At 41.4% G+C, this 23,199-nt stretch overlaps 1 protein-coding gene across 1 annotated transcript; it reads right to left on the reverse strand.

Moving 5' to 3' along the window:
* Window positions 1–1,600: 1,600 nt before the first annotated feature.
* On the reverse strand, window positions 1,601–16,452 carry LRRC31 (leucine rich repeat containing 31). The gene is made up of 10 exons (XM_034781935.1): window positions 16,039–16,452; window positions 14,792–15,049; window positions 13,236–13,385; window positions 12,674–12,841; window positions 11,171–11,338; window positions 9,638–9,805; window positions 7,914–8,081; window positions 6,226–6,393; window positions 3,474–3,641; window positions 1,601–2,168 (listed from the first exon to the last, which is right to left on the reverse strand). Exons 1-10 carry the CDS (start codon window positions 16,049–16,051, stop codon window positions 1,849–1,851), a joined length of 1,749 nt encoding a protein of 582 aa, XP_034637826.1. The 5' UTR covers window positions 16,052–16,452; the 3' UTR covers window positions 1,601–1,848.
* Between the last annotated feature and the right edge of the window lie 6,747 nt (window positions 16,453–23,199).

The following is a 23,199-nucleotide window of genomic DNA, read 5'->3' on the forward strand; positions in this document are numbered from 1 at the left end:
TGTTTTAGAGTCTGGCCCTTTTTAAGGCAGCAATTAACATGAGCGAGGGTGGGTGAATCTGGCCTTATCAAACAAAACAACAAAAGGGTTACTGAACATTCTAGTCAGCTCCTTAGTTTAGTGGGTCAGATGCGCTGAGCTCAAGACTGGGCACCAGGAAATCCTAAACTCTCTTTCTGATTATTCTGCCCTGTCTTGCTGTATGGCCTAGAGTAAAGCACTCAATTTCTTTGTGTTGATTTTCTCCATCTGCCAAGCAGAAAGGATAATAATACTAACAGTACCTACTTCACAGGGACATTGTGAGAATGTGATGGGAGGCTTGTGTTGCATATCAAACATGGGCCTGAGCCAGGACCCAGAGGCAGGAGCAGCAGAAGCTCCCTAAAAGTGGGGGCCCACTGGCATCCTTCCCCCAAACCCCTCACCACCACCCTTCCCCAGACACCCTATCCCTCTTCACCCATCACTCACCTACCAGCCATGGCCCCCCATCCCAGCACCCCTGCTCAGAGAAGTCACTAGAAGGACCGTCACAAGGGGTGCTCTACTCACCACAGGATGGCACCTCCTCCTGGCAGTTAGCTCCAGCTGGTTCAGCAACCCCTTTCTTCTCTTCCCACATGCCACTCTCCTTCCACTCCACAGCTGCTTTGTGATTCAGCCCTCCAGCCAGATCACACTGTAGTTTCCCCTTCTAGGGGAATCTCTTAAGGTCTCTCTTCCACCAGCAGCATCAGGCAGGCCGCAAACCTGCTGTCTTGACTAGCATACTCCCAGAGTAACTCAGGCAGTCTTCCCATTCACTGCTCCTAGCAGTACCACTCTGCAGTAGATGGTAGGGGAACCCAGGCCCACGCTCTACTCTAGGTTCCAGTTCAGGGTCCTGTAACAAGCCATTAAGGTCTGTGTTTACACCCACCTTATTGCTCTCCTCTCTGGACCCCTTCCTACCATGCTTCTTCTCCCTTACCCCAGGGAGAAGATCTTCAAACTCATCTCTGTTGCTAGCTTCCTGGCTTTATAGAGGCCCTGCCTCTTCCCTCACAGTTGAGCTTCTTCCTAATTAGTGCCCTCCAAGCAACCTAAACCTCCCCCATTTGGAGCTTAATTGATGGATTGGGCCCACCTGTCCTAATTCAACTCTCTCAGGGCTGGTGAGAGAAGCACACTGCATCATAGAGTCCCATTGCTTTCAAGGAGCAGTGGATCAGACCCTTAATGCTAATGGCTAGACTCCATGGCTGTACCTACTGAGAGAGGCAACACAGAGTAATCTGCGTAGAGGGCAATAAAGGTTGTCGCAGGGGCTGAAGCAGACCATCACATAAGCAGGAAGAGCCCCAAGGGATCCTGTAATTTGTTGCAGTCGTACTCAGAATGCCTATGGCTTGCTCTGCAGCCCAGGATTGCCATGGTCCTTTTATGGCCCGCATATGTTATTGGCATAGCATACAGGGGCCAGAATTGTGTGCAGTCCTGAATTATGAATAAGTGTTCCAACGTGCTCCAACCTTTCTATCAGCAAATATGCTTAAGGGCATTACCACAGATGAGGCAGAAGAGGCTCATATTTAGGTCCAAATGTAGCTTATTAAAAACAGTTAGATATGTATATAAGAAAGATTGACCTTCCTTACATACCCAGACATTTGGAGTTTATGTGATCAAATGGCGTTATCTGTGTATTTCACATGTTAAATAACGTTGTGTAGTTGGGAACTATTTCAAGAGACATGATGAAAACAGATTTACTAGTAAAAAATAGGCTATTTTCTGAGTCAGAATCACACAATACATAATGCATGTGCTACTTGGAAAGGTCTTTTCAGAAACCCAGGCCGTGCATCAATAGTCAAAGTGAACATTCCTTTTGGCATCCTGATTAAAGCTTTCCAGTTGTCTCTGCTGTGATTCCGGAAGGGCCCACCTTTGCATCCCTATCTCTCTGAATGCAGGCAGCTTTGACAAATCTGTTAACAACTTGCTGAACCACATTCCACAGTCACGACAAGATGACGGCCGAAGACTGACGTCCAACTCTGAAAGTTCTTTGAGTGCAGTTAAGTCTTTAAAGAAAGTGGCCCATCCTTCATCAGAAACACTGTCATTATAACTCAGGTCTAGCTTCTGTAATTTGGCTAGATGACCAGCTTGGACCTCTAATGCTGAAAGAAATGGATATTGGAATACACATTGAATATATACTTACAAATATTGTTTAAAAAAGTGTATGACTAAGAATAGTGCTCTTTTAGTACCATGTTATTTAAGGTCCTTTAGCAATAAAACATGGCAATGATTGGTTACTAAGTGATATGAAACGTTGCTCAAACTAATCAGAGATACTTGCTATTGGTCTGACAAAGCCTATTTTATCGCAAAAGACATTGTGTAGTTTACAACATGCAATTCAAAGGGAACTAAAGGGATTACAAAGGTGTTAGGTTAAAAGTGTGTGGCAACCTCATGATGGATCAGTCAGATGGAGTTTAATGTCAAGCATAGGATGAAACGGCAGGAAGATTTTACAGTGAGATTTGGAGAGAGAAAAATGTTGAAAGAGCCATGCCTAATTCTGGAAAGTTAATGGGAGCGGGGGCCAGGGTAGAGGCTGAAGTCTTGTCTACCCTAAGAAAATTAGGACCTGTAATTTACCACTGGTGCCATTTGGACAGTGGTAGCAATGGTGAAGGCTGTAGGGTCAACAGGGCTCAAGCATTTTTTACCATTGTGTGGTCTATCAGGACCCCAAAAGTTTTAAGGCAACTGTTACTGTACTGTCAACTCCAAGCATTCAGAAGTCATGTGTCAGGCTCCCAAAAATCAACAGACTGACTTAAAAATCATGAGATTTTTAAACAAAAATTATGAGAATTTTTAATTTGATTTCTGGTGTTTGAAACGTCAGGGTTCACATTTTCCAGCGTTTCTCGCAACTAAGAGGGCTAAAAATTTACTTTTAAAAAAAGCTGCTATTCTCCTCTAATAACATGACTCCAAGAGTTGGGGCTTTCACAAAAAAAATAAAATCAAGAAATTTGGCACCACTGCAGTGACATGTAATGTAGTTAAAATATAATTTAGCTGGAGCTACTGAGCCCAGAAATACTGGCTGTGCAATATAAAACTTCTCAGAAGTGGCTTTAAATCTAGTGTTTGCATTGTACATCTATATTTTTCTAAGTGTTGCATTTGTGAAGTAATACAAATAGCTCAGCTAAAATGGGTCCCTGCATATTTTTCCATTATTGTCTACACTCTTTTCAGTATTTGCCCCCTCACTGTGTAAAGTACTGAGTAAATATCCCTCATCAGCAAGATGAAAATTCCCTAGTGGAAAGATATTGCCGCATTCTGCCTCCTGTCATCTGATTTATGCATAAATCTGCTCTACCCAAGGAACAAGTCTCTGAATTGTGGTCTAAATGCAGCAGCTGCTTGCCTGCAAGTAAACATCACATTATACATACCTAACAGAGTCAGATCCTCAGCCACCAAGTTACAGCTGCTCAGTCTCAACGTTCGAATTTCCGTTGCAAGCTTTAGTGCTTCCAAAAGCAGCTTTAGGTTCCCACCAACGCATTTATTCCAAGAAAGGTCTAATATCTCCAGTTCAGGGAGGTGAAGGGCAGTCTCAGATGAAAAGATTAACACCAGCAACCTCTGCTTACTAACAGAAATCATCGTGGCCTTAACAGACATTTCACCATGTATTCACCTGTAAATAGGTTTTAAGTACGTTGCCTACTTATTTGTGCTTAGAACATAGCTTTATTGGATCTCAGTAAAAGTTAGACAAAATAAAATCTCACGTACTCCCTAAAGAGTTCAACATTTGATTTTTCCCATATAGAATGGGTATTTAATATAGACAAGTCCTTGAGTTGTCTTTCTTAAAAGGGGTTGGGATGGTGTGACCCTATGGGCATCCTAGTGTCAGATGGCCTGGAGCTCCTGATATGTAGCAGTGATGAGTATCAGCTGGCCTGACCAGCTCAGCGCATCCAGCTATGTTGGAAATATGTCACTAAAATGTATTTAAACCAAGCATGTCAGGGGTAGTTGATAAACAGGTTTTTCCTGACAAAGAAAAGGGGCTGAGCCCTCATGCCAGGTGTGCCCAAGGACAGTGGCCTATTCATTTGTATCACAGGTTTCAGGAAGATCATTTGCATTGTAAAAATCACAAGTGGGAGAAGCCAGGATGGCATTTACACCAGACAGCCTGGCATCTACACCCTCAGGGGAAAGGAACTTTATTGGGGATACACTTCAGAAGAATACATTTCAGAGTTTTACTGGACTAAAAAGAGAATGGGAGAGAATCCCTAAATTATCCTTTATCTGAGCAGACAAAGAAACTAAGTGCTGTGAACTTTGTATTTGGATCCTGGCTAAGGACTAGCCATACTGGAAGAATGACTATGATGAGAAAACTATGAACAAATGACTAGTTTGTTAAGTTGTGTTTCAGTCTAACTAGAGTATTTTAACTTTTGTTTGTTTGTAACCATTTCTATCCTTATTCCGTCTACTTGATTGATATCACTTAAATCTATGTCCTTTTGTTAATAAATTTGTTTTGGTTTTACTATTAACCAGCTTGGCACTGTGATTGAAGGGAAGGATATGTTAACCCCAGTTAAATTAACAGGCTGCTGTATTTTGTCTCTTGATAGGAGCAGCAAAGCTGAAAAGGTTTTGTGAGTACTATGGTGCATGAGGCTGTGCACTGCAGAGTAGGGTTGTCAATTTTGGTTGTACGTATTCCCGGACGACTCATCACACCACATAATCTTTAATTAAAGATTAATCTTTCTTCCTGGAGATTACAGGCCAATCTTGGAGGGTTGGCAACCCTACTGCAGAGACATTTTTGGGGGGAGAACTTGGGGCTGGAAGGGTTGTTGAGACCCCCTGGCAGAGTAATAGGGAAGTGAAAGCCAAGGTGTGATCAGCAAGCTTGAATGTGGGCTGTTGGTGTTAAGTCTGTGGGCATACGGGGTCATGTGTCCCCTCACAGATTCGCTGCTTGGCTTGTATTGAGCATGCTCACATGGACTGAGCATGCTCAGGAACACTGCTGAAGCCGACTGCCCTCACTCTGCCCCTCTCCACCCTCATTATCGGCAAGCACAGGTCATTTCTGTCTGTGGGCTGCACAGCAGCAGACATTTAGGCACCCAGAGCTGCAAGGCAGGTGTTAACTGAACCCCTTACTGGTCTGGGTGAAACACCCAGATGGGTGTTTTGTTTTACATTAGCAATATTGGCCTGATCCAGCCCCACTGAAGTCAATTTAATGTAAAAAGAGCAATTTTGACCATTTTATGACAATTTAAAGGGAGCAGTTCTTGATGCAAACCCATTTATTAAAGGCAAGATTCATTACATTTTCTGACAATGCTGACTTCAAGATATCAAGAAATCACTATTCAATAATAATATTTTACGCTTCTTTAGTGCATTGCCTGCAAAGACCTCAAACCAGTGCTAGCCTGATCCGGCTTCCTCTGAAGTCAGTGGAAATTTTGCTATTGACTTCAGTGGAGCAAGCAGTAATAAACAACAGGTTCTCTTTTCTGTATGCAATATTTACTCTAATCCCTTTTATAAGCTCTTGATTTGCACACATGCTGCTTACTTGGAGGCCAGAAAGTTTCTGTTGGTAACTAGAGATGAAAAAACTTTACTTAAACATATACTCACGACTATAGGTCTCTATTATGGGCATGTGTCAAGATCCCTTTGCACTCAGGAGTGGTAAATATTAAGACATCAGTATTAAATGGATAATTATTACAAGGTCTGCCCACTAGTGATTAAAATTCCAGGGTAGTATGAGATCATATACTGTAGCTTTCTTTTCTAAAATTAGTAAATACATTGTAGTTCTTTGGAAGATGAAGGATTAATAGGACTACATTAAAATCGGGCATAATGTGGTCAGAAGCTGTTACAATGCACCTAAGTCCTGACCTATAGTACTCCTGGTATTCCACTTTCAGACTTCCCTTTGAGGACAGACCAAATTATGTGATGGTTTTGTGATGTGGGCAGTCAGAGCCACGGGTGAGACTGAAAGATACATTTTTACTCATGACCAAAGCCAGAATTCAACCACAGATCTGCTGAGTCCCGTCAAAGGACAATGCAATACTACTGCATTCTCTCATCTTGCTATATACAGAGAATATATAATAGTTTAAAAATCATTCCTACCTAGTGATGCAAAAGAATCTTCCCCTAAAGAGCAACTGCTGACGATCACAGATTTCAACTTTGGTAAAAATCTGAGCCTGCTAAAAAGATAGTTGGAAGACACTCCAATGTTTTTATTGGATGATAAATTCAGCTCCTGAAGACTCGAGAGTAAAGGTATCACCTGTGCTTTAAAAATACACAATATTTATTAGTCACTGTGATCCTAAATTACTATATAGCTGTAGTTTTATTTGCTACAATTTCTTTTATTTATAACTCAACTAAAAACATATTGCCAGATTCTGACACCCTTGCTCATGCTGAGTAATACTTTACTCCATAAATAGTCCCATTGTTTTCAATAGGACTACTCAAGGAGTAGGTACTATTTAGCGTTGAGTAAGGGTGTCAGAGTCTGGCCTCCAATAGATAGAGTAGCTTAGATTTTCAAAGCCAACTAGGGAGTTTAAACATACAACTCCTATTAAAATTAATGGGGGAATCTATGTCCAAATCTCACAGCCTTTGCTAACCTCAAGTAGAATATGTTCATATAATATATACCAGTAGATAGTTATCAAAGTCCTATTACATGTGCATCAAATGGAAAATAAATCACTAGAACTAAAATTATTACTTAAATGATTAAGTTAACTCTTCTCCTTACTAGTATTACTTCATCAGTAGCTTTTCACATTATCTTCCCCATCAGGAAGACCAAACTTGTACACTTCAAGTCATGGGATTTTTTTACTCTAAAGGTTAAAATCCATGTCAAAATACAATGGTAACAGAAAACAGAAACCAAACCATCTCCTTGGTGGGAGGTGAACTGTATATTTCCTGTAACATGAAGTGAAAATAGTGCTCTTGAGAGGGGTTTGTACAACGAGCCCTGGAGAATGAAGTCTTCAGTTTCTTCAAAGAACAGCAATACAAGCTTCCCTCACACCACCCTGCCACTGTACTTCTGCCTTGATATGGAGTTACCACTACGGGCCACAGGGGAGTTCAATTTTCATGTGCATTCATCTCTTGGAGACATGCCAATTTACACCAGCTTAGGATCTGGCCCTTGGTTTCTCCAGTGTGATCAATTAACAAAACAAGATTGCCTAGTTGGTGCTAGTCAGGGCCGGCTCCAGGCACCAGCGCAGGAAGCAGGTGCTTGGGGCAGCTAATGGAAAGGGGCGGCACGTCCAGGTCTTCAGCGGTAATTCGGCAGCGGGTCCCTCTCGGAGCGAAGGACCCGCCACTGAATTGCTGCCGAAGAATGTAGACACCGCTAGGTCAACAGAAGAATTCTTCCGTTAACCTCTTGTGGGGGGTGGATTACCTCTGCCAATGGGAGAATCCCTCCTGTCAGCATAGGTAGTGTCTGCTCTGATGTGCTACAATGCCTCAGCTGCAGTGGTGCCGTTGTAGTGTTTAAGTGTAGGCAAGTCCTAAGGTGCTGAATAAGGGAAATTGCAGGTTCTTAGCACCTCTCAGGATCAGCCCCCATGTAACTAACCCATGAGTCCCAGTCCTGTACCTTAACCAAAAGGCTAGTTGTTCTCCACAATCACTGCACTACCAAATCTGTGTGGATAAACTAGTCCTGACTATTAAAATCTGAGGGAGGTGAGGTCCATTTTCTGCCTGTGAGAAGTTTTCAAAGTTAAAAACATTTATATTCTTAATGAATTTTCTAACAATGTTCTTACTGAGAACCACCATGTCCTCTTCTGTTACACAGCACTGGTGGAGATCCAGGACTTCTAGGTCTTTAAAACTGGCCAAATGAGCTGCTGAGTCCTTAAACCCTCCACCAATTTCTTTATTGCACGATAGGTCTAATTTGTTTAGCTCTGGTAAGTACTGGAAAGCCCTGTCTAAAATGAAAAAGGCAGAATTCATGGTCACTGAATATTCTAACACATAACGCAGACTGTGGACTTAACATTTGTTTACTCTAGTGTTAATATTTGTGAAAGGAGTTGGAATGACAGCTCTGGAGAATGAGGTTTTCTGTGTAGTTACAACAGAAGTAAGTCAACATTGCAAAGTTCTTCCCACCAATGTCACTCAACCTTACTCTAAAAGAACCACCCAAAAGTGAGAGAGCAGCTCACCCTTCATACCCATTAATACTAAAGTCTATTTACTGAGAATACGGTCAAGGGTGCCAAATAGCATCAATTGTGATACTGAGTTTTGTGTGGTGAATAATTAGTCCACTAGAAACTAGACACAGGGCCGGCTCTAGCTTTTTTGCTGCCCCAAGCAGCAAAAAAAAGCGCCGTCCCCCAGCCCCCCCGCAGAGTGCCACGCCGCGCTCCCCCCGCCACCCCTTACCAGGTGCCGCCCCAAGCATGTGCTTGGGTGCCTGGTGCCTGGAGCCGGCCCTGGTTATGTCTATACTGCAATGTAAGCTCATGCTTGAGCCTGGGCATCTACATTATACTACAATTGTGCTAACCCAGGGCTTGGACCCAGGGACCCAGAACCCTGCAGGGCTGGAGGCTCCAAGCTCAAGTCAAGCTGGGGCCCAGGATACGAGCCCTATTGCTTTACAGAGTAGTCACAGCCCTACTTGACTCAGGTCCCGGGAGTTATCCAGAAGTAACCCACAATTCCATGGGACAACTTACTTAGTCCTCTCTATCTCAACAATTTGCAATCCACTCTATTGAAAATGGAAGCCCCTCAAACCACCTCTCCTCCCTTCCCCCCGCTGCCTCTCCAGCAAATGGCAGCAGCTCAGGTCAGTGTTAACCCATTCTGTTCTGATCACCAATCTGCAAGCATACTATCAGAGAGCCTCCTGGGTTTGCAAAGGAAAGCGAACTGGTCAAGCCTTTTACAAAGCGAGCTACTTCCTGGTAATGTGCAGGCCAGGCAATAAAGTTTCCTCACAGTGCACTACATTCCTAGGGCTAGAGCAGCCACATTACAGGAATGGGGAGGGCGAAGCTCTAGGGGCTCTGGGATATGATTATTTTGGCTTGGGTCTGCGCACTGCAGTGTGGATGCCAGAGCCCTAGGTTTGAGCCTTGAGGGTTTTTGTTTGGGTCACAAAAGTCTTATCCTAGGGTTAAAATACAGTGTAGATGCTCAAGCCTAGGGTCCCCTAACATGGGTCAGCTGACTCAAGTTCCACTAACCCTGGGCTTACATTGCAATGTAGACATACCCTGTGTTACTAGCCCCTTAAGATGACTTTGAACCAAGAAACTAGTGCTGAAAGTCTCCGTTTCCTTTACCAAACAACTTAGTCCCCAAACAGAAGAGAATATTTGTCTATCAATATTTTGATATTCTTATGATTCTGATGATTTCTATCACACAAAATACTTATGTCATTGCCTTTAGCCTAGATATTTTCTTAGATGGGTTTTAGATTTAGATTTGGGATTCCAAATCTAAACCACACTAAATCTAGACTAACCTAAATACTGGAGGCCATCTTGCTTTAATCCACACATGTGCAAATTTAATTCTTTCAAAACTGGCACATTTTTCAATTCCTGAGCAATACTCTTCAGACTGCAGCCAATGTTTCTGTTAATAGAAATATCTAATACTTCAAGGTCATGGATGACATTTAGAACCTGAGCTGAAAATAAAAAGGAAAACAGAATTGATTAGTTACCAGATTTACTGGAAGGATATTGCAGAAAACACCACTATAAGCAGGAATGAGCCAACTTGTTTTGTCTACATTCAAACACATTCTAACAACATGGGTTCAAAAGTTTGATTTAGATTAATTGGGTTCATGGTCTGCTTAAGAAATGCAGTGAAAAAAGGAGTTAGGAGGCACCAGAGAAATAAAATCAGTGAAACAGTAGGGTGAGAAAATGGAAAAAATACAAAGAACTGTACAACGAGGAACAGTGAGGGGAAGAGAGAACATTCTAATGCAAAAGGATGAACTATATGTGTTGAATACAGACCACCCACTGGAGCTATTCTAGCTTTGGGGAGTGGGAAGAAGGTTGTATACTTGTATCTTTAGTTCATAGCACAAAAATTTCCCTTTAGACAGAAAACCTTTTTCAAAATACAGAATCACTTCAAAAGAACGCAGTATTAAGTTATGAGGTGGGTGTAGAGGGAAAAAAGAAGTGTCATAAACTCAACTAGTTTTGCAAACCCCATGAATCCCCCACCATAAAACCCACAAGGTTCAGGAAATCTTGAACACTGCAAGGATCATAAATGCCAAACTATGGCATCTTTCCATTGACTTCCATGGCTTTGGATCAGGCCCTACAAGTGAATAAATAACATATTTCTAGTACCTTCCGTCCACACTAGCACACTTCTTGGTGAAACAGGTATTCTTACCCCATTTGGGGATGGTAAAAACCATGGCACAGATAGGCTTAAATTTGGGCCCTATTCATGTAATGAGCTTCACAGTGTTGGGGCTTGGGTTCCCAAATTTAGTCACATAAATATAAATGGCCTGATTTTCAGAGAGGCTTAGCACTTGAAGCTCTCACTTAAGTCTCTGTTTGAAGAGTCTCCAGACCTCTGAAAATCAGGCCATTTTTATTCACATGNTAAGTCTCTGTTTGAAGAGTCTCCAGACCTCTGAAAATCAGGCCATTTTTATTCACATGTTTAAATACACATTTAATTGTCTAACTGTAGACTCTCAGCTTTGAAAATTTTGGCTTATGTGACTTGCCCATGGTCACACAGGAAATCACTGGCAGCATTGAGATTCAAACCCCAATATCCTTCCTCCCAACCCCATGCTATAACCACAAAATCATCCTACCTCATATGGTTAGAAACAAGGGCTTCTTTGGAAACCAATACAGATACTGTTATAGTGGCCAGCCAGAAATTTAATAACTTTCAATCAATACTAAGCTTAATATTGATTCTTGTAAAATGCCAAAACTGAAACCAAAACAGTTGCAGTTCTGAGGAGCCAGTATTTCAACATAGGTATGTGAAATACACTTACCTAGAGATTCTCCATCTTTTGCTGTTAGACTGCAATCTGTAAATTTTAGGATTTTGATCTTGCAGCCTACCTGGAATCTTTTGGTCAAGAGGGATAGTTTTCCACCTATGTTATTATTCCAGGATAAATCCAGTTCTTCAAGGTGAGGAATGATTTCAAGTGCCTCTCCTGTTACAAAGCACCCAGAAATCTAAGATGAATCATTCTAGATACTATTTTAAGTACAGGATAAAAATACAGTTTGACACAGTATGAAAGGATATCACTAGTCATTTCATTCTCATTTTAATTATGCAGTTTTGTTGGGTTTTCTTCTTTGAAAAAGAAAATGCAAGTCAGGAGATGATTTGCTGTTGCATAAATACACATACCTTGTAACACACACACAACCCTCCTACTCTCCACCCCTGACACTTAGGCCTTATCTACACTGCCACTTTACAGCGCTGAAACTTTCTCGCTTGGGAGTGTGAAAAAACACACCCCTGAGCGATGCAAGTTTCAGCGCTGTAAAGTGGCAGTGTAGACAGTGCACCAGTAGCTAGTAGCTACTCCCCTCGTGGGGATGGTTTTTTTACAGCACTGAGAGGGCTGGTGGAAAAAGGGGAAGAGACAAGCTAGAGAGAAAAAATATCCACTGGAACAGATAAAATATAAAACACACAAGAAAGAAAAGAAAGGTAGAGAGTATAAAAAAAAGCAGTGAGAAAAAAAATCAAACAATAAATTAAAAGCAGACTCAAGCTCATGCCATAGTTTGTGAACCTCCAAAATAATCCACAAACTTGCAGAGCCCCAAACTCCGCTGGGTTTGCCCTTCCTTTGTATGTACACAATGAACTCACTCATAGTAGTAAATTCTATGTTCAGTGGTAAGTGTTTGCAAAATCAGGGTCTCTTATACAAATACCATCTCTAAAATGGAACTTCACCCTTTGTTGGGTGGCCAGTTTCAGCCAATTACAGCAAAACAGTGAGAGGAAGGCAAATCTTGGGTAAATTTCTTACAAAAAATGCAGAGTGATCTTGAATGCTTACACTGAAGAGACAGCCCGTCTGTTTTTAAGGTTTCTTCCAAAAGATATCAGTACACCAATCATCTGCACGGAGCTCCCTATATCTGCTGCTGAAGGAAAAAGGCCTAAACTGATCGTGCTGTGATTTGATCTTCCAATTCTGAGCAGTCTACCAGCAGGCATTTCAAGCCCGTTGCTTAAAATGTTAAGCCAGTTTGAGTAATTTTGTTGCACTTGCACAAATAGGCCCTGATTCTTCAACCATTCTGCATGTGAGTGACTTTTTGCCCATTGAACTTAATGGGACTAATCTTATGTATAAAGTTACTCACAAGTATAAGTGTTTTACACTTCTTTATAGCTGAGAGTTTACAGACACAGATTGAGATTTTGGCTGCTGTGGTGTGATGGAAGTACAGATTTAATAGCTCACAATAGACCCTTGGTAATGACGGTTTGGAAAGTAAATGTAACTGCCATACTGTACCTAAAGAAGTAACATCCTCAGCTGTCAACTTGCAGTTGTTTAGTTGGAGGATTTTTAACTTGCTCACATGATGGAGCCGAAAAGCAAGGGATTTCAGAGCCCCTCCCACAAAATCATTCCAGGAAAGATTGAGCTCCTCCAGCTCTGGTAGAAAAGGTAACACAGCAACTAGAGGTAAAACAAACAACAGCAAAAATAACCGACTTAATTTGTGAATGTGTGTGTGTCAATGTGCCTTACTATAGAGGTGCTTTTCTAAACTAATATGGTAACATGATACAGAGTGATTTGTCTTCGGAATAAACTGTGCCTCAGTTTCCCTATCTGTAGAATGGGTATAAGGCTATCTACCTGATTCACAGCATTGCTGTGTGGCTTAAATTGTTACTTAATGTTTGCAAAATGCTTTGGGATCTTCAGATGAAAATGCTGAATAAGAAGAAAGTATCATTATCAGAGGGAGAGGGGAAAGAAGTGGGGTTGGACTATTTCATTGGCAAATGAGAACAGAAAACTCTGTTCCAGAAGCTTTCAGTAGGTAGGTGGGAAAACTTGTGCTTACCCAGCTCCATTAAATCTGTTGCATCTAATGCACAATTATTTAGGTCCATATTCTTGCTGTTGGGCTTCTTACCCAGTTTCTGCATGAACTGCTTAACGCTCCACATACCAGATGTTGTGCTTGTTTTGGAAATGAGATGTGGAGGTTTGTCTGCATAACCAAAAAGACAGGATTGTGGTTACCTCTAACAGTAATCTTATTGATGAGATTTTGTCTTGTCTAACTACAACTGTCATCTTAAGACCTAATGAAACATACTGACCCTGGCAGAATTTGTGGAATGGCTACATTCCCATTTTAGAGATTACTGGTGGAACCTCTGGACCATGCCAATTGTCCATTGTTACCCTGAGTAATGGGAACAGGTTCACCATGCCCTGGTTGATAGTACCTGATGCCTGATGCCCTGATGTTGATGGTACCTTATGGTACCTGATTCTGTTAATGTCAAAAGTCTCTAGTGAAGTTCTTGGACTGGTCTACACTAGAGACTTTTGACATTTACAGCACCAGTTCAAGCACACGAAATGCTTGTAAATCACTAAGCAGATGTATTCTGTGTATCATTACCCCTGCACTAGTCCCGCACAAGTATTATAACCACCTCAGTTCAGCCTGACTATTACAGTGCTGGAATAGATTGGAAGCACAGGCAACGGAGCTTCACCAGTTCAATTAGTCCTTGCAGTGCAATCCCACAAGGCTTCTGCCCCATCCTTCAGCAACAGCTCTGACCACTGTCTCTACCATCTGTTAACCTTGTTTTATGGATGCTGAGTAGGTACTGAGGTGGCTCTTGGAGAGTCTTGGGTCTGCACAGCAACCCCTCTTTCATCTTATTTATTCATTCCAATTCGTACATAAAGTAACAGTGCACCTATCCTGGCCTTTAGGAACGCTTAGCAAATATGTAAAAATATTCCTCCAGCAATGTTACCTCATACCCCTGGCCAAAAATGAGCAGCCAAAAGCTTAATACAAAAGACAGTAATCCCTTCTTTCTCCATTTTGCCTCTCCACCCCTTTTGTAAACCTTACCTTCCACCCGCCTTTCAATGACAGCTTTATTTCTTCCATGGCGCAGAGGTTAATAGCAACCTCGTATACACACAAAAATTAGAAGATTGATTTCCAGCCTCACCATATCAAGTGGTGAAAAATATCTGGTTTTGTGTTTGTCTTAACATTGCTCTAGCAGCAGGGTGTGCAGAAGCTAACCTTGAACACAAGCAAACCAAGCTACCCCTTGAGGTGCTGATGTCCCACATAAACTCTGCAACTGATGAGCTGACTCTGATATTGACTTCTGGCATTAGGAATCAAGAGTGAGGTAACTCAAAAGCTTTATCCCTCCAGCCTCAGCAACATGGGTCCCAGTTATTGCTTTGTGTCCCTCAGATTGGAAGGCACAGCATGATAGTGGCTTAATCAGGAGAAAACAACACATACAAAATAAACTACCAACAACAAATCAGAGGATTCTGGCTAGCAGTAAAACCAAGCACTCATTCATCAATACATTTCTAATGCACCCATCACTGTGGTATCAGCATTACCTGCTACACCGGAAGCTTGCTCCTCATTCTGATTATCTGGTCTAGAGTTATTGATTTCTGCTCCTTCACTTTCTCTTTTGCTTTCGCCATCAGATTTCCCAGCGTGTAAGCCCCTGAAGAATCTAGTGCCTGATGAGCACTGATGTTTTCCCTTTTCCACAGAGGATTTCTTCCTTTGGATTTGGTTCATAATCAACTGAAATGGGGATCTCTTCAAGATGCCCTCTTCACATCTATCCTGGGAACTCTGGTTTGCTCCTTTCAGAAGATTGACAAACATAGGTAGAACTGTTTTTGGCAACATTTATTAATTGGTTACCTACTATCCTCCCCCCACCGATAGTGGATATTATCAGGAATTTCTTAGCTACTTTCACACCATTCTCTCCATGTCAGTATCAATAGTATACGATTCAGTGGACCAGATTCTGAACTCATGGCAATTCCTGTTGCCTTCAAAGGGAGCTGAGGGTGTTTAGCACCACAGTGGAGGTGCTCAGTCTTTTGCACAAGTGGACCTAATGATCCCAAGACTCTGCTATACTGGTGCCATTTTATGTTAGTTTGTTGGGCATAGTAGTCCTAAAAGCCAGCTTATCTCATCAATGGAGGGGGATACCTGGGTGGGTGGCTCCTATTTCACCTCCTGCCTAACAATCCACATGAAAATTATTTGCAGACATCTCAGTGCCAAGTGTTGGGGATGACATTCTGGAAAGGCTCCCACTGGCTTCAGTGGAGTTAGGATTTTACCCTCTGTATTTACACCAGCCAGAAAAGCTTTGTGATTTGCTTTTACCAGCTAATTTCAGGTACAGGGCAAGCATTACTTCTCTCAAAAGAAAAACAAAATTGTAAAGTAACAGAAGAAACACTGGGTCCTTCATATATAGCTCTTATGCTATTTTACCAGCAATGAGGCTGAAGGAAGAAATGATAAAACAAAGTCTGTTGGCAAACATTCCTTTTATATACAGCTAATTTTTATGCCACTTTGTTTTTAAATGTTTTATTCAGTTTTCATGTCTGTGCAGGGACAAGAGCTTAAGAGGTGGGAAAGGAGAACTTTTAAATACAATTTATTTATTAGTTGATTAGTCACAACTATGTTTCTCATGACCAATGTACAAAACAAACGATATAATATAAAGCAGAATTATATATACATGGTGTAAAGCAATGTTGTTTACATTTGTAACTTTTCATGCACTGGGACTGTAATATTTTTAATAGACAAAGTTACGTACCTGTCTTTTCCATTTCTGGAATAAAGGATCTGTTGCACCTTTTAAAGCACTTTCATGGCTTGGAAAACAAATGTACCATGCTCTAGAAGTGAAGTTCTCTCTTCCTTAAATGTCAGATTTGTCTGGGTGTTTTCATTTTTTGTTGTTCCTGTCTGGCAGAGAGTTTCTGTCTTCACAAATTTGAAATCAACTGCTCAGTACAAACCGGTTGATTAACTGCAATTTGTTGGGCTGTTCGTTCTGCTGATTTTGAGCAGTTAGGTCTCGCAAAATATTTAGCAAACACTCTTTTTGTAACCAGGTCCACGAATAATTCATTTGACTAGTCTTGTCAGTTTTCTTTTTAGCATAAATTAATAGTAAAAAAATGAGGAAGTCATTTCATGGACTTCGGTACTGAGCTTTCTACCTCCCACAGGTTGTTGGAAGCAGCTGATTTTAGAAGGGTTGAGTCAGTTTATAGATCAAATTACAGGACTATCTGAAGAAAAAGCTCTTTGTTTCCTCCACCTCTTCACTCACCCTCAGTACACTCCAAAAGAACTGCAGGAGTGTGAGCAAAGCAGAGCATTTAAATAGTTTGCATACTTTGGTTGGAAATGTTTTGGTAAGAGGGATAATAGAGGCTAGCTCATTTTCATTCACCTTAGGTACTCGATTGTCTGGACTGTAAACTGATGCAATTCTATCATGGGCCAAACTTGAAATCCTTGCTCAGTCATAGCTCCAACTGAAGTCAGTTTTGACTGAGTAAAGTTTGCAGGAGCTGTCCCTGTGTGTTTAGCTGTACGGCAAGATCAGTTCAGTTCCTAGTCGACAAGAGTCCACAAACCAAGACACACCACCATGACTCCTACTAGCAGGGCCAGCCCTAGATCAAATGGCACCCCAGCCGAGGAGTGTCTTTGGCACCCCCACCCCTCCATTTGTTAAACTTTTGAATACCTTACAGCACCCCGAGCCCAGCACCCCAGGCGGTCATCTGGCTCGCTTGCCCCTAAATCCAGCCCTGACTACTGGTAAGCAATTGTGTCTACAGTCACAGAAGAAAGGCTAAGGACTGTATGGCTCATTGAGACTGAACAACCCTCATCTGCAGAGGTAATTCTTCCAGGTCAAGGAGGAGGCATAGGGATAGGGCTATATATGGAAGCTTGCTCTGCCATTTCCTGCCTTGTATCTGCTTTGTGGGTAAACAGAGTACCTTCATCTCCAGGACTGTGAGAATGGCCCCCTGAGTGAGCATTAAATCCATTCAAATAATATATTAATAAAAATGAAGGAATATGAGTTACTAAATCCATCCTCAGAGGAGTCTGTGTCCCCAACACACAGAAAGCTGCTGTAATCACAAACAGAGGCCCACTGATAATAAATCATGAACCCAGCAAAACCTACCCAAACCACCAAAGATACTGGCAAACCAGAAGGCATTTGGCAAAGAACAACAAAATTGATCAGCGGGGCTGGAGGGACTGATTTAAAAGCAATTACATAGTTTGGCTAAAAGACAGGTGGTGTGGATGAACATGATACCAGTCTGTAAATAGCTGCATGATTTAAACACCAAGGAGAGGGAGGAATTAGCTAGGGCGATGCACAGGGGTATAGCTAGGAGTAAACAGGATGAGATTAAGACAGGAAGAACCTGGAGTGAATATCAGGAAAATCTTCTTGACAGTATTAGATTGTGAAAGAGTCTCCCAGTTGTGCTTGGGGTGGGGTGTTTACACTAGACCGGAAAAAAGAATAGAAAACATACTGCAGTGAACTCACTACACTTCTCTGGCAGGGGGATGGAGGAGTTGGCCTAATAAGTCTTTTTCATTTCCAGCTACTATAATTCTCCAAGTAGGTCTCTACTGGCCTTTACCATTCTTTAGTATTATCCCACGCCAGGAATGGTAATGCTATCCTGACTCCCGCTGCTAGTTTCTTTGCATGGGTGATGCTCATTCCGATTGGTCCCATTCTGTGAGCTACGCTTTTATCATCTCACTATGTTCCATCTCATGTCACATCTCCGAGCACTTCATCTCATATTTGCTGCCACTGTCAGACCATCTCCAGTCTATCTGACCCACTGCCTTGCCTTGCTCTTTTCCTTCCTGCTTGGGAATCGAGTGGTGGGGGTTGAAATGTGGACAAGCTGTTCCCTTCTTTCCTGCAATAAAGGCTCAGGTGCTGATGGAACAGAATGCTGCACTCTCACTGCCACAGAGCCTTACTTGCAGGAGCTACGATGGGAAAGGGGGCAGCAGAGCGATTCCAGTGCAGAGCAGGATGACTCTGGTCAGACAGCTGCAGAGTGGTGGAGTAAACACTAATATTGCTTTGGAATGGCCCAGTTTGTGCCCTGAATTAGCATGTGCTGCAGATTGCAGTGTATGGGCCCGGTCACGTCCGCCTTACCCAGCAGTGCAATGGTCGACTTTCCTTCCAATGTGCACTCTTGGGTACTTGCTCTACTGCTGCATGTCGAAAAGACTCTGTGCCTTCTTCCTCCCATAGGGCACCCCACTGGACAGGGCAGGATTGGCTAATGAAAGATCAGCTGTATTTTCCAGTTGCTATGCAGGGAGGTGGTTTGTGCTCGCACCACTGTTTGAGTGCCCCACGTAAACACGCTTGCGTGTTCTTTCCACTGTATAATAACTGGGGTGAGGATAGGAACAGAACCTGCTCTAGAACAAGCTAGTTAAAAATGCATCCTGTTCAGCATCCATTATAGAGAGATTAATTTGGATTTTTGTACTTTGCCTCATCGTGACTCCTTAATCCAGCATATATTCCAAGGGAATAATGCCATTAAAAGATTAATGCCACAAATTGATTTGAAAAAAGGATTTGCAAACATTGAAATCCTATATTCCATGTACTTAATCACTGAGTATCATTTTGGGATTTTCTCTTCAGTTTAGTAATGCCTCTTCTAACATAAATCCACCCTCCCAATTATTTATTTCATGCACCTATTTTAAAAAATACATCTAGTTAAAATAACACAGAACATAAGTATAGTGGGCCAAATTCACCCCTACTCTTATTCCGGTCCCTTCAATGGAGTTCCACGAAGATGAATTTGGCCCAAAGTCTATAGAAAATTTAAGGGACTTATATATTTAATAACCTAGAATTTTAAAAAAGTTATTTTGAATTCAGACTATAGCATTTAATGGCTATGGAGTCCTTTTTCTAATGTGCGCAACTTCTTAAGACAGAGATCATATCTTGTGGCTTGCTCCTACATCCATTAAAGTCAAGATAGCAAAGCTCCCATTAATTTCAGTGGTGCCAGATCAGAAATCGTCACTTCGTCTTACCAAACAACATCCCAAAACTGGTCCCACACCTTATTTACAGCAATTTCAAGTCCTGGTTATATTTAAATGTTATGCTACAACACTGTTAAGGAGACTGGATGAAAATAAACTTGTTTTAATGTGATTATTATGGCTGCCCATTCTTCTCTCCCCTTAATTTGTATATCTGCTATTTTATTTCCTTTTCCTGGGACAATCTCATTGTCTGCAGCCTTCATGGCTATAACCTCTTCATGCCTCTTCCCAGTTTGGTTCAAATTTGTGTGTTGGTGTCATCCACTAATCTATTGCTGGCTACATTTAAACCAAGGGAACTCCTGCCAAAGACAGATGTGCATCAACTGTGCAAAGCCAATCAAAAAGTCTTTGGAAACCCAGATAAGTACCCTGGACTAGGCTACAGTTAGCAGGAAATGTCATTACTTGAAGATGGGTACAGAGGAAGCAGCTCCATTGATCCTCACTGGTGTGTATCCATTGATTTCAGTGTGCATACATGAGGACTGAATTCAGCTGAAAGTTTTTGGAGTTTGGCCTTTAGCTGATTCTGCTAGACAATCTGTTTTCACTGGTTTCTTGGGTGGCTGTTTAAATCAGGTTTCATTGTGTTATGAAAACTTAAACCAACGCCTTATTCTAATATTTATCTAATGTCTTAGAATGACCAGAAAAAGAGTCTTTGAAGTTACACTGATTGTATTACAGAGAACATACCAAACACTCCCACAAACATGTATGCATATGAGTAATTTTGCACAAGTAATCTCATTGAACTCAATGAGACTACTCATGCATACAAGGGTTGCATGAATAGGGCTTCAGATTTTAACTTTTCACTATGTTCTTTACATTTCAAAAATACCATTCAAAATGTTCTTTGCTAGAGTTTTTGTAATGTTTTGAAATTATGGTGTTGGTATCCTCAATATTTTTCTCCTGTAGAAGGTGACTGAGATGTTAATACTTACAAACTGAACTTTTTCTTCAGTCCTGCCTGTGACCTTCCAACTGTTTCAGTCAGGACACTGTAGTGGTTTCCTAAAAGTATGAACTCATTAGAGTGCTTATCTGGTCCTCCCAAAAGTTCACTGTAGCAATAAAGGTGCCAGGCATGCATTCTCATATACATGACACAGGGGCCTATCCAAAAGTATGCATTTGTAAGACTGGGACTAAAATTCATTCAATTTAAGTATTTTTAAAAATGAATTGACCTTTTTGCTAAATTCCATTCCCAAGAATCCCATTGAGAATGTGCTTTGATTTCATAAAAGAAAAAAGTATGATTGATAATACGAAATGTATCTTTATATTATCATGTTTGTGTTCTTAGTGCTTTGATATTAATTATTTTGAAAAATTGCAGGGCTAGAAAAACACATTTACAATTTTTTATACTGTATTACCATTTCCCAGTTCGTCAGAGTAGCTTTTCAGTGCTGGAAAATTCTTTTTGGTTGAATTTATGCCAGGAGTAATCCCCTTTCAGTTAATCATTTACATGAATGGGTAATCTGCTGAGTTCATGCAAGGCCTGTAAACTATATTAATTACTAGAAACCTAATTAGAAATCAAGAGAGTCAAAGGATCAGTTTGTTTCTTCCGTACGGTACCATCTGGTATAACGTGATCAGATCCTACAGGCCTCACTTCAGGAAAACTCTCCATTAAATTCTATAGAACTTTAGCCAGAATAAGTATTACTGGATTGAGCATGTTTGTATTTGGTGATAAGCAATTCATTCTAAAGTACTTTTGATAGTCATCCTAAATAATGATGTCAGACTGTGTATTTAACTGAGTAGATGGGGATGAGGGCAAGTCTTCTAAAAACTGACAAGTCTGAATTCATGGATACTCCATAATTTTAAACCCATAATTTTCTACCATTTTGATTTAATGAGCTGTGACACAATCTTCTTTAAAAATATAGGTTTGGGATAGAAGTCTGGAGCCCCTGTTTTAAGTTGTAATACAGGTCAGACTAGATGATCTAATGGTCCCTCATGGCCTTAATATCTATGACTCTGTGACCTCTGTGAAAGGAACTCAAGGTCACTGCTCTGTGCTCAACCTCTGACCCTTTGTATTTGGGAGCAGTCATGGACAGGTTCAGTGGCTTCTAGGTATGGTTTTCCAGTTTTGTCTTTGGGTGACTCCCATTCTTTGTTGCTAACTAGATCAAGTCAGATTTCCATTGAGACTGAGGCAATTGTTTCATCACACTATAATCCGCCACATCGCTCCAAAACCTCCTTCAGTTGCTTTTGTAAACTTAGTAGATCTGCTTGCAGTATAACATGCATCCTGTGTTTCAGTGAAAGTCCAATATATGTTCACTGCAAATTTCATCATACATACAAATGTAGAGACACAATCTTCCAAAGAACTCCACTGAGATCATTGGGAGGGAGGGAATATGAGGGAGGAGGTTTTTTGGTATGCCCAAACTGAGAAGCTGCAAAACCTGCAGCTGTGCTGGCACCCCTGTTAGAAAATCCATTGTTCCATGGGATTGGGCTAGTAATTGAGAGTCAATCAAAATTAATGTCTCTAGATTGCTCAATGATGGCTTCTCAGTGGTAGATCATCAGTGAGGTGTCAGGCACCTTTCTTGGGCAGGGTAGCTGTCTGGAACACATCATAATAGACTTGCCTTGGGCAAGGTTAGACATGTGCTCTGCACATAGCTCAAAAATGGGAGGTTCTGATTAGGGTGACCAGATATCCCAATTTTATAGGGACAGTCCTGATTTTGGGGTCTTTTTCTTATATAGGCTCCTATTACCCCCCACCCCCGTCCCGATTTTTCACACTTGCTGTCTGGTCACCCTAGTTATGATACAAAGTGGAATTCACAATTGGACATATTTCACTCTGTTGCAGATTGCACGCAAGAAATTCATTCTTCTTTTTCATTTTATTTTTATTGTCTTGAACAAATGGCAGAAAGCTTATTGTCATTTTCTTCTCTGCATTCGTGAATGGCACCTTCAGCAACTCAGACACAAAGTTCTCTTCTCAGAAGCAGTATTAATGATATTAAGTAGGAATGTTTGCCCACTTGTAGGGATGCTTGCAGACTTTGTCAGGCCATCTCTCATGTTTCATCAACCATCTTGCATTAATGTCAATAACAATTCTTTTAGTCCTCTCTTTAATTTTTCCAGTTCCTTCACTTTCAGCCTCATACTTGCAAGTTTAAATCTTGAGGACTCAGACATGACTCCTTAAAACAAATAACTGGACTGTAGAAGGTGTGTTCCCCTCCTGCCTTTTCACACCATTTGAACTAGCGTGGACTCTATTGGTTGTGTATTCACCGTGCCATTTATTTGAGTTCTCTCCACCAACTCTTACAGTCCCATGCAATAACACTATTGTATTTATAATGTCCCCTGTGCTTTAGGCCCTTCCCTCAGGAACTGAGAGGAGCAGAGGTCTCCCTTCCCTGAGGCCTCTGTGAGACTGGGTTCAGCTAGCACTAGTGTTAGCTGCACCTACCCACCTGCTGCACTTCCCACCTGTGTCTCTTTATCAATCTTGAGCTGATGGACTAATTAGCTCATGCAGCCTACCAGCCTGATTAGCTAATTATCTTTAATTACCTCAATCAGCTTTCTTGGAGAGGGAGGAGGGACGGAAATACTAATTGGTGTCAGAGTGATCAGAGTGCAGGGAGTTAACAGGTTAGCCTGCACTCTGTCACATGGACTCTGAGCTCCATTTGACCTCTTTTACTGAAAGAAGCTGGATTAAGGAAACAGACTTCTTTACACAAATTCTAATTATTGAAATTTTATCAGCTTTTCCATACTATCTTATGATTTATGAAAA

The sequence above is a fragment of the Trachemys scripta genome, chromosome 9 (assembly GCF_013100865.1).
Source record: "Trachemys scripta elegans isolate TJP31775 chromosome 9, CAS_Tse_1.0, whole genome shotgun sequence".
In the NCBI taxonomy this organism is placed as follows: Eukaryota; Metazoa; Chordata; order Testudines; family Emydidae; genus Trachemys; species Trachemys scripta.